The 15968-nt window shown below is 32.8% G+C and overlaps 2 protein-coding genes across 2 annotated transcripts; both read right to left on the bottom strand.

Annotated features, from left to right (window-relative positions):
- Positions 1-1817: 1817 nt before the first annotated feature.
- On the bottom strand, positions 1818-8326 carry LOC148299814 (carboxypeptidase Q-like). The gene is made up of 3 exons (XM_088275643.1): positions 8199-8326; positions 3836-3965; positions 1818-2982 (listed from the first exon to the last, which is right to left on the bottom strand). The coding sequence occupies exons 2-3, from the start codon at positions 3890-3892 to the stop codon at positions 1891-1893; spliced, it is 1149 nt and encodes a 382-aa protein (XP_088131769.1). The 5' UTR covers positions 3893-3965; positions 8199-8326; the 3' UTR covers positions 1818-1890.
- A 1707-nt stretch (positions 8327-10033) lies between these two features.
- On the bottom strand, positions 10034-14668 carry LOC148299813 (carboxypeptidase Q-like). Its single transcript, XM_088275642.1, has 3 exons — positions 14430-14668; positions 12793-12922; positions 10034-11372 (listed from the first exon to the last, which is right to left on the bottom strand). The coding sequence occupies exons 1-3, from the start codon at positions 14648-14650 to the stop codon at positions 10281-10283; spliced, it is 1443 nt and encodes a 480-aa protein (XP_088131768.1). The 5' UTR covers positions 14651-14668; the 3' UTR covers positions 10034-10280.
- Between the last annotated feature and the right edge of the window lie 1300 nt (positions 14669-15968).

Below are 15968 nucleotides of genomic sequence, written 5' to 3'. Positions count from 1 at the left end.
AACGCCGAAGATTATTCAAATTGCTCTTATACCAAAAGTTCTTATTTTGAAGTAATTGTATTAAACATGAAGCAACATCATTTCTCCAAAAACTGAAAAGGAAACCTTACGACCTGAATTTTCGTTTGATCCAATTTGATTTTAAAATAAGTTTTATTTTAAAATGGGGGGAGGGGGTAATATCGACTTACGCAAAAATATTTTAGGGTAATGGTTAAAAAATTTCCCCGACCGCTGCCATAGAAAGTTACAATTTTACGAATTAATTATTTTACAGAAATAATTTGTTAAGATTTATTTGTATTCTGTTTGTAAATGTTGCTAAGATAAATTTTTCACCCGTAAACCAAAATAAATTATTTAATGTAATGTAGAAAGATAACCTTAAATAAAATGCATTATACCTACCTGAATGTAAATATAAGCTTATTGTTTAAAATGAGAAAACACTGTATTTGTGATGTTTAAAATGCGGAACTCTTTTTTAAACTCTTTTGTTCTAAAAAATACTCAGTGTTTTGCCCGGAATCAGTGCTTTTTATTGGTTTAAAGTAAAAAAATAAATAAAATGTTGGCACCGCTGAAAGTAATATGATTCTTCTTCATTTCTCAACTCAATCCTGAATATTGTAGTGTCCTGGGTGACATCTATATTCAATAGTTTAAATTTATTATTTAGCTGCGGAGTAAATTTTTTAAAGTAGTCTTGGAAAAGCCCCCCATCAGTATGATGCTGAAGATAGATACAAGCTGTTGTGTGTATCCTCAACCTAACTATAATGTATCTTTATATAATTAATTAACTTTGTTTTCACCACTTTTTTATTAATACAATTCAACCGGTTCAACGGTTTCAACAACACATTGTCATCATCAGGGTTTGTTTTAAATTAAAAATCATTAAAATACTCTCACCACATCCACACACTCTATAAAAATCCTAAATGTTATTTTTATTGTTCATTGCATAGCAACCCCAAATAACAACTATGGAATCACCCAAAAAACAGTATGAAGCTGCGCTTCGTATACAACTAATGGAATCACCCAAAAAACAGTATGAAGCTGCGCTTTGTATACGCATACGTGAAGTGGCGAAATCAAAGTTAATTAATTTTATAAAGATATTATAAAACGTGCCGCAAAGTATTTGCGGAAAATATTCAAGAAATAACTATAATGTGTTTTTTGTTAAGTGTTCTATTCATTTTTGTATGTAGAATTTTCAAAAAATTGGAAAAGTTAGATGTTTATTTCATGTATTTGTCATTAGGAAATGTCCAATCCTTTCACATTTTCTTGATATTTAGACGTTTGCTCTCAAGTCTTTGATTGTCATAGATAAATAAGTTAATATATTCTAATTATATGAGCGTTGATAAGATTCCCAATTTGATTTGCAATATTATACGTTTGATTCCATCCATATTATACATATTTTGATTATCGGAATGAGAAAAAAATATTGTTTGGGTATTTGAACATGGTATTAAAAAAATTGTTTTATAAAATATAATGTAAATAGTTTTTTGCATGTTTTCTACAATGAGAATTTTATTTACCTAAGTTTGTAATTTTTTTCTTATTCTTTATATAAATATATTTAAATTCTGATGTTTTTTCAATAATTGATATCCAAAACGAAAAAGTTTTTTTTATGTATTAATTCAGATGATGATTTGTAACAAGATATTTTATTGTACCCTTCATACACCTTTAAAAAATTTACTGTGTTTCATATGCCTTTAAGAAATATTGTATCTTTATGAGGATGTAACTATGTTTGTGAAACTAATCAAAGTAATAAAATACAAAAATTACATGCATTATTTTTATTTAAATCACCAAACATATTTTGAAATCAGCAAAAATTAGTTCTTCATTTTAAAATTAAGCCCTTGGAATTTCGTGAGTCAAATCAGCTACAATATAGGAGAAGGCGGTCCAAAAAGCGGCACATCGGTCCAGAATGTCTGATCCGACAACATTGAGAGTGTCTCCCACTGAATGATGGTACCAAAAATAGTTATCGTTTTGATTAAAGAGCCCTCCTCCGGGAACTCCTTGCCTGACGAAGAAAGTTAAATCTGGTCCGGGATCACCTAAAGTAAGTTCCGTTGTGTTGATGGATTGAAATAGCTTCAATATTTCTTTCACCATACACTCTCCGGTCTTACTTCCGGAATATGTAATTCCACGTGGAGAGAATGTACCAGAATCCGACTCCATAACAAAATTCAAGTTATCGTTATCTTCTCTGTGCGCCAGTTCATAAGCTTCAGCTCCGACTAGCCCGAGCTCTTCGGCTGTCCACAGAACTGTTCTCAATGTTCTCCGAGGGCGTAAATCGAGTGTTTTCAATACAATAGGAGCTACCCAGGATATGAAAGAGCCGCCGCCATCATCCATGGACCCGTCTCCTACATCCCAACTGTCAATATGTCCCGAGATCAAAACAATTTTGTTTGGATCTGTTGACCCCGTCAAATCTGCTATTGTATTTCTTGAAATTTTTGTTTCTGATGTTGCTGACATCAGAAGTTTGATTGTTATGTTTTCTCCCCTGTTTTGCATCCTCAATAATAGATCGGCATCTTCTAGAGTTATCGCTGCAGCGGGGATTTTAGTAACATTTTCCTGATATCTCAGTCCACCTGTGTGTGGTGTAGCTAGTGAAAATTGCGTTACAGATCTGACGAGAGCGGCTACAGCTCCCTTTTTCGCCGCCTCCGATGCTCCCTGACTTCTATATTGTACAGTCTCTCCATAAGTTGTGAATTGTTGTGCATAAACAACAATTTTACCACCAACGGCTGCGTCAGATAAAGCGCGGAGCTCTTCAAAATTTCGGACAACGATGACTTTGGCAGTGATGCCATCTGAAGGAGTTGCAATACTTGTACCTAATCCTAGTAAAGGTAAGTCCTTGACTCTGGGTTCTAGCAAAGTAGCACTTTCTTCTCCCCTTAGCCAATCTTGTAGCTAAAAAAATATTAAATCCTTTTATAAATAAAGAAAATGAATTTTGAAAATGTATACTTTTGAGGAATTTACGAAAGTGAAACATGGAGTTAGCAAAAGAAGGATGACAGTAGACGCGATCTCTCAGATAAATGTGTAGTAAAACAATGCATTATATGATATTCGAATGGTGAAATAAGGAAAAAACACAAGAATCTCAGGATACTCATTATCAGTAAAATAAGGAAAGGAGTGTTGAGATGGTTTAGATGTCGTTCACTCACTTTCAACAACGTCATATATCAAAAATCATCAATTTTTAGTTGCGAATGTTTTCAGAATGCCAAGAAAATGTACTATATCCCAGAAAAAGCGGCATATTTTTTACTTTATATTTACCCGCTACAGGGCAGAAAGTGTTTTTTTTTGCATTTTGAAGAAAAGGTACTGTTTTATTATTTTTATAAATTTACTCAATATTTTTCAAATGGAAAAAAAACCTTCGGGTTTTACCTAAAAAGATCTGTTGCACAGTAAAAAGTTCAATAAGTGGCTTGATATTTATTTTTAATACATTGTTTTATATTTTTTAACTTAAAAAATGATACGTTATTGAAAGGAGTGAGCGATATGTGAAACGAATGAGTGAGGAAATAAAAGCAAAACAAATTTATGAGGTGAATGTAGTTGGAAATAGGAGTAGAGAAAGAGAAAAGAAAGCTTGGCATGATCAAGTATTTAAAATACTATTGTAGAAGGTGATCACCTGATAGGAGTCGAAATATCGGTGGGTATGAATGAGGAGATCATGAACGTGGAAGTGGATGCTTTTCTCTCTGCTTACCTCTATATTATAAATATGGTTTGTACATACCTCAACATCTTCTGTATGAACATTTTCTAAACCATTTTGTTTAGACATCTCAACCATGTAATCGATGGAGTCTTCCAAAGATTGTGATCCTGTAACTCGATTGCCGAACTTGTCAACAAATGCCGCCAATCTGCAAAGAGTTTATCTAAGTACCCACCAGATCATTTAAATTGTAAATAGATGTTATATATTTACAACATTTTGAGCGTGTCCTCATACTTTTTCACAAAATCTGGATTATATCCAATTACAGGAGTTATTTTCATATCATTTTTTGACATCTCATGAAAGATGAAGAAGAATATGAAAGTCTGGGCATTTATGGGGTTGACCACCGTCATAGTCTGGTTTAAGTGATCACTTTACACATGTGTAACATTCACCAATTCTACCCATTATTGACAACCATACTACTCAAATTCTTGGAAGTTCTATATATATGAACCAATTAAGAAACCTTGTTCTTGAATCACTAGTACTTCACTAGAGACATCTATTGGTGAGTTGTAAAGAAGCTTTTTTACTAAGCAGAAACTCTTATATTAGTATGTGAGTATCACACACATGAGAAACACAAGAAAATACCATTTTCATTTTTTAAGGTTTCTAAATTGGTTCATTTATATAGAACTTCCAAGAATTTGAGTAGTGTGATTGTCAATGTTACACGTGTGTAAAGTGATAACTTAAACCAGCCTTTGACGGTCGTCAGCCCCGTAAATGCCCAAACTTCCAAATTCTTCTTTATCTTTGATGAGATGTCAAAAAATAAAATGTTATTTATTTTCATTGTATTGATATATACATAGAAAAACAAAAAAAAAAACAAAAAATAATTATATTAAAACTTACTAACTAACTATCACGCCGCTACCCCACAAGAGAAGGCAAAGATAATAGAACACCACATCAATCAGTCTTTGAAATCAATCATCACCACTCCCACATTCATGCATCTCCTCATTCATGTCCGCCAATTACTCGCACTTCTGACCTGACCACGCTCAAGTATTTGAAAAACATGATCATGTCAAGTTTTCTTCCGTCTTCCTCCGCTTTTATTTCCAACCACATTCGCCTCATAAATTTGTTTTACTGTTCTTTCTTCACTCATTCGATTCACATGCCCAAACTATCTCAACATACCTTTTTTTTAATTTTACAGATGAACCTTATCTCCTCTCATTCTTTCCTTATTTCAGCATTTGAACATCTATCATACATCGTTTTGATGAACTGAGAGATTACATTTAAAAAAATATATATTTTAAAGATACATACATTTTTTTTACTATATGTATTACGGCTCTTTATGCATGGCCTGTGTTGAGCCGAAATACTTACATGTTAATACATTTTTTTAAATTTTATTTTTATTTATTTTTTTAATTAATAGAGTATATACATACATACTATAAATACAATAAAAATTTATAGTATAAATGTTTATCAATAAAATAATTACACCTGGACTTTAATTAAATCACTTTCTACCTTGTCCCTTCCAACGAGAAGCAACCATCGACGAACACTGTTCTTAAAGACATGATCACTAGTGGAAATCTTAATGGTTTCGGGCAACAAATTAAATATCTTTGGCGCAAGGAATGAAAAGGTTTTTTGCGCAAAACTTGTTTTAACGGATGGGCCAATATAGTTTATATTTAATGCTGCCCGGGTCCGAATATTTTGTTGAGTTCTTACCTTATCCATTTTATTCCAAAAGTTTGATTGCATTCAGCCTACTTTCATCATTGTTTTGCTAACTCCATGCTTCACATCCATAACATTAGAGTCGGAACCAGGACTCTATTGTGCAATGCCAGTTTAGCTTTAGCTTAAAGGTTTTATATTTGCTACAAATGATTTCAGTGCACCATTCACTCTGTTCCCAGCACTCACTCTCCTTTCTATATCATTACCAATTTTTCCATCCCTTGTTCTTCAAACCGTAATCTGCATCCCCATTGGGATGCAGATTAGGATAACACCATTGTGTATAAGGCACTGCATCATATAAATGAAGTGTTTTATGTGTAGCATTTGTGAATTTTTTGGTCTTCCCCTAGATATCTTTTGAGGAAGATCCATGGCAGTCGTCTTGTTTACAATATGTTCAGGTTCTCTACGTCCTATGTGTCCATGCGTATGTCCTATATCCTATGTATCTTGCAACTTGTCACTGGTCAAATAAAATCTCTTCTTCTTCATTCATTCTTCAAACCCTCCATCTCACCCGATGGTGCATAGGGCACTGCATCATATAAACACAGTTTTATCATGATCGTTGAACACATGAAGGAAATGTGATCAGCCCTCCTCATCAGGTACTAGTCTAAGGTAATATTGAATGAATTTAGGAGTGAAAAAATCGCTTAAATTTATTTAACCCCCCCTGGGAATCGAACCCGTGACCTCCCGAACTAGAGCTGAGCGCGCTGACTATTAAACTATGGGATTGGACAATATATGTACTTCCCAAATATACAAAATCATCTACCTGTTAAAAATATTCCCCATTTACTATAATTATACATAGATCCAGATCTACACTCAACTCTTTCAAAAACTGAGAATATAAAATAAATTGAATATTTAAAAACTTTTTGCATGCATTTACATATTTGAAAATATATGAATGACATTCCATTAAACAAAACTCAAATGTTAGTCTCAGACCTTAGGGTCTAGAAGGCCAGTCACAGACCTTTTTAAAATTTAAAATTTAAGATGTCGGTTGGAATTAACCACAATTCGGCTTATTCTTTAATTACAACATTTTGAGTGTGTCCAAATACTTGTTCACAAAATCTGGATTATCTCCAATTACAGGAGTTATTTTCATATTATTTTTTGACATCTCATCAAAGATGAAGAAGAATATGGAAGTCTGGGCATTTACGGGGCTTACGATTATTCTTTAATATTATTTATTGATTCGGCATTAACTTTGTGGAATGACATATTCATTAATTTTTAAGTATAATTTTCAATTCTTTAAATAAGTAATAGATAATTCAAGATAAGAATACCAAATGCTTCAAAGACCTCCGTAACATTGAAGATTACAAAGTATTATATTAATCATATTTGTGACACTAAGCTAGGAATTAAAATAAAGTTATCTGCTTTTAATTATTCATGCTTAAAACGAGCACCCTCTCCATCAGTATACATTTGCTTGAAATAAGCTTGTTCGTTTTAAGCATGCTCAAAGCAAATACACACATGTAATTACTAGCAAGCTCTTTTAATTAATGTTTTACCAAGTAAATACCACTATTTCTTAAAATCTACTGTGACACGTGTTTCGATGCATTCCGCATCATTTTCAAACACTGTATGTGAAGCTCATTCTAAATTTTTGAGTTGGGTCCTTGGGACGTTGAAGGTTGAAGAGGGGGTAGTAGCTGTTTTTTTTTATTTTTATATTTATGTGAAAAGCCATAAACTGCAACATTTTGAAACAATAAAAATTCATAAAAATATAAATAAACCCATAATTAACAATATCACAATGACTGAAGCCTCTCCCCTTTTGTCTATGTTCCCACTGATAAGAAATAAAAAATAAAAATAAAAATAAATAAAATAAGAAACAGCTACTTCCCCCTCTTCAAACTTCAACGTCCCAAGGGCCGAACACTAAAAATTAGAATTAATTAATGATGCGGAATGCATTAAAACACGTGTCACAGTAGATTTTAAGAAATAGTGGTATTTACTAAGTAACATTAATTGAAAATGGATAGATTTTACCACAAAATAACTGCCGAATCAATTAACAAAATTACTAGTAAGCTCTCTGCCTGCTCAGCGTAGTCAAAAATGGAAAACCAAGTGGTTATTTGCACAGAACTGAATAAAATCATTATTTTGTTTGCAATGCAATGTTTTTATATGATTTTTTTGACATCTGAATAGAGATGAAGAAGAATATAAAAGTCTAGGTATTTACAGGGATTATGACCTGTCAAAGGCTGGTTCAGAGATCACTTTACACACGAGAAACTTTCAACAATGACAACCAACCCATGATTGACAACCACGCCACTCAAAACAAAATTTGAACTCCTAGATATATTGATCAATCTCGTGACACAGTACAAATGAGTTCACAACAGCCATCTATGTTGGATTGATGCATATTTTATTAACAAGAAACCCTTTTATTTGGATGTATGCAAGATCCAAGCCCAGGATTATTTTCACATACTGGAAAACGTATGAAAAAATGATTTCCTATTTTTTTTATTTATTTTTTAATCATAATATTTTGACTGTATCCAAATACTTTTCACAAATGTGGGTTTCTCCTTCATCTCTTCTTCATCTACGTTGACATGTCGACGTTAGTACTTACTGGTTCCACGTCTGTCCTTTGTATGGTCCCTGCGTAAAGTATTCAATGATGCGGTTTGCAGTGCTCGCATAGTCCGCTATATCACTAATCACTTCCAGAGGCAGGTCGCATTCATCATCATAACTATGTTCTCCCTTTTCTTGCACAGGAAGACATAGTACTCCTAATGGTAGAATAACACTTATGACAAACACTCTCAGATACCATAGAAACATTTTAAATATATAACTATGCACTTTTCACAATGTAATGACCGCAAACGGATTGCAAACTTATATATGTGAAATGACATAATCTTAATTTGATTATAAGGATTAAATAATCATAAAATGAATGCTAAAATGTCTGTGAATTTATCTATACTCATAAAATGAATGCTTAAATGTCTGTGAACTTATCTATACTCATAAAATGAATGCTTTAATGTCTGTGAACTTATCTATGAGTACATAATACTTTTAATCGATACTTGATACTTTTTGCAAATATATACATAATAGGGATTTCACTAACTACTGTATTTAAGATTGTATGACTAATACACATTTTGATAGCATAGTACAAAAATGTATAAACTAATGAATAAAATAAAATGTCAGAGAGAAAGAGCTTAAGGTGATAAACAACAAACGAAGCAAAGCGATCATGTTTTTCTTTTGACTTTTTAATCAATTAATTAATTAATTAATTTTTGTTAATTAATTACTAATATTACCTATTATTAAGTAATAAATGCTGTGAAAGTATTTTTTTAAATAAAATTGAATAATCCACCTGCTTAGTGACGTGGTCTGCGCATTTACCAATCATCCTGAAGGTCCCAGGTTCGATTTTTAGTATTTTAATATTATGTCAATAAGTTTTTTTTTTCCAATTCAGCATTTGTATTATATAATATTATCTGAGTCCATTCGTCAAGAGATACACTTGGATGGCTCGACTCTGGCTAGTGTCTGTACACTGACGGATTCTTCAGTTCTTTGGGTACGTTGCGCGTGGCAATGAGGAAAGCATGGAACGACTGGTTGTGATTTGTAGCCTGAAGTGGAAGGGAGTGAGAGGAAGATCCCCACAACAGACCGATCAAGACAGCAGCAGGCACCTCAGTTGTTGGAGCGCTACATGCAGCACAGTCAAGGGATAACTGGAGAAGAGTCATAACTTCAACAAGGGTTACAACCGTCAGTAATGAGGAGTAAGATGGAGAAGAAGAAGAATATTATCCTGAACTGGTATATAAAGTGCAGGACTAGCATAGACTAGGACATATCCTTCATATAAAAAGCGATCAAATTTAAATTGCATCAATTTGATGCAGTTACCTATGCACCATTGAGTGCATCGCACTCAAGGGTCAGAAATACTAATTATGATGTTTAATTCCATGAAAGTTCATGATCATAATGATAAAAAAAATAAAGAAAATGTGACAAGGAAAGAAGTTGCAATAAAAGAGAAAAGATCACAAAACGAATGGGCCGTTACTCAACTCTGTACATTCCTTACCTCTCAACATATTTTTTAATCTTTCCATCCCTAGATATACCAAATCATCTACCTGTTCCATTGATTCCCCATTTTCTAATATTTGCACCCATTCTACATTCATTTCTTTCAAAAACCACAACTTTAGATTTGCCAACATTCATCAGCAAATCACATTCCTTGCACACATTATACACAATTGTCACCAACGCCTGCAGGTCTCTTCTCTTCTATCGACAAGAATCATCACAGCATCATCACCATACAAAAGGCATTAGACCCATTATTATTCAACCCATTTAAATATTAAATAAGATATGTGAATTTTGGTGAAAAAAAAAAACAGGGAATGTTATTAAAATATTTTCATTTATTTTCAGTCCGAAAGTAATATAACAGACTTGTCATGATCAAGTATTTCATATACTTGGAAGTGGTAACGTCAGGAGTTGGAATAATCCGTGGGTATGTATGGGAAGATACAGATGTGGAATAGGCGAATATTGTTTTCAAAAACAGATTGGTGTGGCAGTTTATTCTCTCTGCCTGATGGTTAATAAGTTTTTTCTTTAATAATGTGATATTATTTCACTATTTTTATTTCCTTGGAATGTCATGAGTTAAATCAGATACAATATAAGAGAAAGCTGTCCAAAATGCGGCACATCTGTCCAGAACGTCAGGTTCAATGACGTTAATAGTATCTCCTGCAGAATGGTGGTACCAAAAATACTTCTCGTTTTCATTAAAAAGTCCACCTCCGGGTATTCCTTTCTTGGTGAAGAAACCAATATCTGGTCCAGGTTCGTCCAATGTCAACTCATTTGCATTTATCGACTCGAATAGTTTTAGTATCTCAATCATCATACACTGTCCTGTCTCGCTTCCGGAATACGTCAATCCACGGGGAGAAAATGTGCCATAATCAGACTCCATCACGAAATTTAAGTTGTCGTCTTCATCGCTGTGTGCATTTGCATAAGCCTCAGCTCCGATCAAACCGGGTTCTTCGGCTGTCCATAAAATCGTCCTCAATGTTCTGCGAGGACGTAAGTCAAGGGTTTTCAACACAACAGGGGCCACCCAAGATATGAACGAACCACCTCCGTCGTCCATAGCTCCATCTCCAACATCCCAACTGTCAATGTGTCCCGATACGATTACTACTTTATCTGGATTGGTTGATCCTTTCAATTCTGCTATTGTATTTCTTGATGTTTTTGTACCTGACGTTGCTGACATTATCAATTTGATTGTAATGTTTTCGCCTCTATTTTGAGTTCTCCACAAATGATCGGCATCTTCTAAAGTAATAGCCGCAATAGGAATATGTTTTACACCATCCTCATAATACTGTCCTCCTGTATGCGGTGTAGCTAGAGAAAATGGTGTGATTGATCTCACTAGAGCGGCTACAGCTCCCTTTTTAGCCGCCTCAGCTGCTCCCTGGCCTCTGTATTTGACAGTTTCTCCATAACTGACAAATGGTTCTGCATAAACAACTATTTTCCCGATGACTGTGCTATTGGGGAGTGCTCTGAGCTCATCAAAGCTTTTAACAACAATGACTTTAGCAGTAATTCCTTCAGAGGGAGTGGCTACGCTTCCACCAAGACCAAGTAATGGTAAATCTTTGACTCTTGGTTCTAATAAGGTAGCACTTTCCTTTCCTCTCACCCAGTTTGGAACCTAAAAGTTGATATAAGTATGCTTTTAAAAAAACACTATAATTATTGAGTTTTAAATACTATCAATAAACCAACTACTAACCCTCACGCTACTTCTCCACAGGGGTATGCAGATAAAATAGAAATCCACACCATGTATACTTTGCAAAACAATAGTTGGCTCTTCCACATTCATCCATATCCTTATAAATACACACTGATTATTCCGACTTCTGACCTGACCACTATTAAGTTTTTTAAATACTTGATGCCAACTTTTCTTTGGTCAGGTTATTTTCCTCTGCTTCTATTTCCAACTACATTCGCCTCATAAATTTCCAACCATCTCAACACTCCTATCCTTATTTTATCGATAATACTTCACAATTCAAATATCTTTCATGCATCGTTTTGACGTACATTCGTTTGAGAGATTGGATTTGACTACTTTCCTTCTTTTGCCAACTCCATGCTTTTCTTCCATAAAATACAGACTTTTGTAATATTTAAGGAATAAGAAAAGTAGATTCAATTTTAAGTCAGTAATCCTAATAACAATAATTTAGTTTTATTTATTGTTTCGGCATTAACTTTGTGGTAAGACATGTTACAATGATCAAAGAAAACACTTCGTTTTTTACCACTTGAGTTTTATTATAGACTACATGTTTCAGAAGTTAAACTTGTTATTATACAGACCTGAATGATGGAAGTTTAACTTCTGAAACATGTAGTCTATAATAAAACTCAAGTGGTAAAAAACGAAGTGAATCATTGTAATAATTCAGTTAGTGTTGGGTTGTGGTCCTGTGGTAAGTATCGCGGACTCTTAAGTCAGAGTATCTCGGTTCGAACGTGGGTTTGATTATTAAAAATAGCAATCAAACACTGACTTACCACAGTTTGATTCCTATTTCTAATAATGAGCCGCTTAGGCTCAAAGAAATAGTATGAAATTGAAATATTTTTGTAAATAATCAAAACACAAATATTTGTCTTTTTTTTATATTATTTTTTAAATTAAATAATCTTTCATTTTAATTTGAGTATCCATCCATTATCTATATTGAGTTAAATACATTATGGTTAAGATCAATCTCAGTCTAACTTTGAATTTAAGTTAAATATATACGTATATTAATAATAATAATAATAATAATAAAACCCTTATCCGCACCCCAATGGTGCATAGGGCACTGTGTCATATAAACGCAGTGTTATCTTGATCGTTTTACACATGAAGGAAAGATGATCAGCCCTCCGCTTCAGGTACCAGTCCATGGTAATATTTAATAAATATTACAGCGAAAAAATCACTCATATTTATTTTACCCCTCTTGGGAATCGAACCCGGGACCTGCAGAACGGTAGCCGAGCGTGCTGACCATTACACTACTGAGGTGGACTGTTTAAAATGTATACATGATTAATGATTTAGTTACCTCAACATCTTCTGTATGAACATTTTCCAAGCCATTTTGATTTGAAATTTCTACCATGTAATCTATTGAATCTTCTAAAACTTGTGATCCAGAAACTCGATTGCCGAACTTATCAACAAATGCAGCCAACCTGAAATCATGTTTGATTCAATAACAGGGTATTAGGAGTAACGACAGATATCCATTTTAATATACAAAATTATCCACACGAAAATGTGTTTATTATTCTGGGTATAGTGTGTGTATGTATGTGGGTATATGTATGTATGAATGAATACATAACTAACTAACTAACTAACTAACCATCACGCCGCTTCCCCGCAGGGGTAGGCAGAGAGAATAGAGCGCCACACCACACTGTCCTTGCAAACATTCTTCGCCTCTTCCACGTTCATGAATATTCTCATACATACCCATAATGAATACATGCGTATGTTAATATATCTTTAAATTAACTTCTTTTTACTTTTAGTATACTGTTTATTTATTTATATAATTTTTTGACATCTCATCAAAGATGAAGAAGAATATGGAAGTCTGGGCATTTACGGGGCTAACGACCGTCATAGGCTGGTTTATGTGATCACTTACACAGTTGTAACATTCACCAATTCTACCCATTATTGACAACCACACTACTCGAATTATTGGAAGTTCTATATATATGAACCAATTACGAAATATTGTTCTTGAATCACTAGAACTTCACTTGAGACATCTATTGGTGAGATGAAAAGAAGATTTTTATTGAGAAGAAACTCTTATATAAGTATGTGAGGTCCGAATCCTGGATTATAATCACATACATGAGAAACGCCAGAAAATATCACTTTTAATTTTTATTATTTAAGCTTATAATTTTACCATTTAATTTATTTACAACATTTTGAGTGTGTCCAAAACTTTTTACAAATCTGGATTATCTCCAATCATAGGAGTTAATATTCATATTATTTTATACAAATAAAACTTCCAAGAATTTGAGTAGTGTGGTTGTCAATAATGGGTAGAATTAGTGAATGTTCCACGTGTGTAAAGTGATCACTTAAACCAGCCTATGATGGTCGTCAGCCCCGTAAATGCCCAGACTTCCATATTCTTCTTATCTTTGATGAGATGTCAAAATATAATATGAAAATTAACTCCTATAATTGGAAATCATCCAGATTTTTTAACAAGTATTTCGACACACTAAAATGTTGTTCATTTATTTAATATATTTAATTTTATATTATTTTATTAAAATTAAACACTTGAATAATCCACTTTATCGAGTTTTATTTTTATTTACGACTAGTTTCGAAAACGACAATTGTTTTCATCTTCTGGTACAAATTAAATTAATTATTTTACAATGATTAAAGAAAACACTTGTTTTTTACCACTTGAAGAAAACACTTTTTTTTTTCAAGTGGTAAAAAACAAGTGTTTTCTTTAATCATTGTAACATGTCTTACCACAAAGTTAGTGCCGAAACAATAAATAAAATAATTATTTCACATATTAGCGTTTTTTTAATGTAGGTATTTTAAATAATGTCTTAGAGGTTTGCGCACTTTATTTCAAGGCATGAAATAAAGATAAATAAACAAACATAATATGGAATAAGTGGAAAAAATACAGAGATTATTGCTTACTGTTCCCATGTTTTCCCTTTGTAAGGTCCTTTTGTAAAATAATCGATGATACGATTTGTGACATTAGCGTACGCAGCTATGTCTCTCACAACATCCTGAGGCAGGTCACAATCATCCTTGCTTTCCTTATTTACCAAAGTCTTAACTTGCAAGGAGCGGCATAGTACTCCGAGTGGAAGAATGGCCCAAACAAGTAAAACCGACAAACGTCTCAAATCCATTTTGTTCGACGACAATGTGACAATTTGGACACTCTAACGGTTTATTTATTTAAACTTTTATCTTATCATTTCCTGCTTTAAAAAAAAAATCGGGAGAATATCGATCAGAGACACTTTTGACGACACTTTTAATCTGATTTTATTTAAAAAAAAACAGATGTTTGTTTATGATACTGTACTTCTTGAGCGATAAACAGTCATATACTGATCGCTACTTCACGTCGACAAAGATGCGATACAGCTGCTACCTTTTGCAATTTTAAATTGCTACCTACATTGATAACCAATTGTTGAGCGTAAATTAGTGAATGAACACTTCAATTAATGCCCTCCAAATCTAACCTACTTACTCAATGTCATTGCTTGCGATGGCTACTTTTTGCGAGACTTTATCGTCTTATTTTCAATTATGTCAAAAAAATAAAAAAATATTTACATATAAACAAACACTAAGAAATGACTCGAAAAACCGTTTTTTTCATAATTCCTTAAGATTAATTTTATCAAGGTTTCACTGCATACACATTAATTTCTTAAATATGCATGTACCTACATATTATTATAAAATTTATCAGCATTTTGATTCTTTAGCCATAGCCTGCATTTACATGCCAAAATATTTGCAAGTGATTGTATATTATAACAATAGTATTATTTATTGATTCGGCATTAACTTTGTGGAATAACATGATTATTTTAATAAAATTAAACACTCGAATAATCCACTTGATTGAGTTTTATTTTCATTTACGACTAGTTTCGAAAACGAATAATAAGTCATGAATAACTTAGAAAATTTAGAAAAACATAAAAATTTCAATTTAGATAAAACAATAATTAATAATATACTGTTTCAAAATACGTCACCATTATTATCAATGTTTCCTTTTACAAAAAATGATGTTCCTTAACCACCCTACCTATATTTATTAATCTATATATACACCTAAAAATATTTTTATTCGTTAGTTTTAATTTGTACCAGAAGATGTAAACCATTCGCTCACTCCTTTCAAGAACGTCATAAATCAAAATTTGTAAATTTTCAGTTGTGCGTGTTTTCGGAATGTCCAGAAAATGTACTATATCCCAGCAAAAGCGGCATATTTTTAACTTAATATTTAAAGGCTACAGGGCAGAAAGTGTTGTTTTTGCATTTTGAAGAAAAGGCATTGTTGAATTATTTTTTTAAATATACTAAATATTTTTCAAATGGAGAAAAAAGTTTCAGGTTTTACCTAAAAAGATCTGTTGCACAGTAAAAAGTTCAGTAAGTGGCTTGATATTTATTTTTAATACATTGTATTACATTCTTAAA

This window comes from Brachycentrus maculatus, unplaced genomic scaffold (genome assembly GCF_059751285.1).
Source record: "Brachycentrus maculatus isolate JH-2025_06_01 unplaced genomic scaffold, ASM5975128v1 h1tg000933l, whole genome shotgun sequence".
Taxonomy (NCBI): domain Eukaryota; kingdom Metazoa; phylum Arthropoda; class Insecta; order Trichoptera; family Brachycentridae; genus Brachycentrus; species Brachycentrus maculatus.
This window is presented reverse-complemented; position numbering and strand designations above follow the sequence as displayed.

Excerpts from the sequence above, each read along its gene's own strand:
- LOC148299813 (XM_088275642.1), bottom strand. The coding sequence starts at position 14,650 with ATGGATTTGAGACGTTTGTCGGTTTTACTTGTTTGGGCCATTCTTCCA. Across the intron at positions 12,923-14,429 it reads AAAGGGAAAACATGGGAACA|GTTGGCTGCATTTGTTGATA; the intron begins GTAAGCAATAAT and ends ACATGATTTCAG. Across the intron at positions 11,373-12,792 it reads TTCATACAGAAGATGTTGAG|GTTCCAAACTGGGTGAGAGG; the intron begins GTAACTAAATCA and ends ATCAACTTTTAG.
- LOC148299814 (XM_088275643.1), bottom strand. The coding sequence starts at position 3,892 with ATGGTTGAGATGTCTAAACAAAATGGTTTAGAAAATGTTCATACAGAA. Across the intron at positions 2,983-3,835 it reads TTCATACAGAAGATGTTGAG|CTACAAGATTGGCTAAGGGG; the intron begins GTATGTACAAAC and ends ATATTTTTTTAG.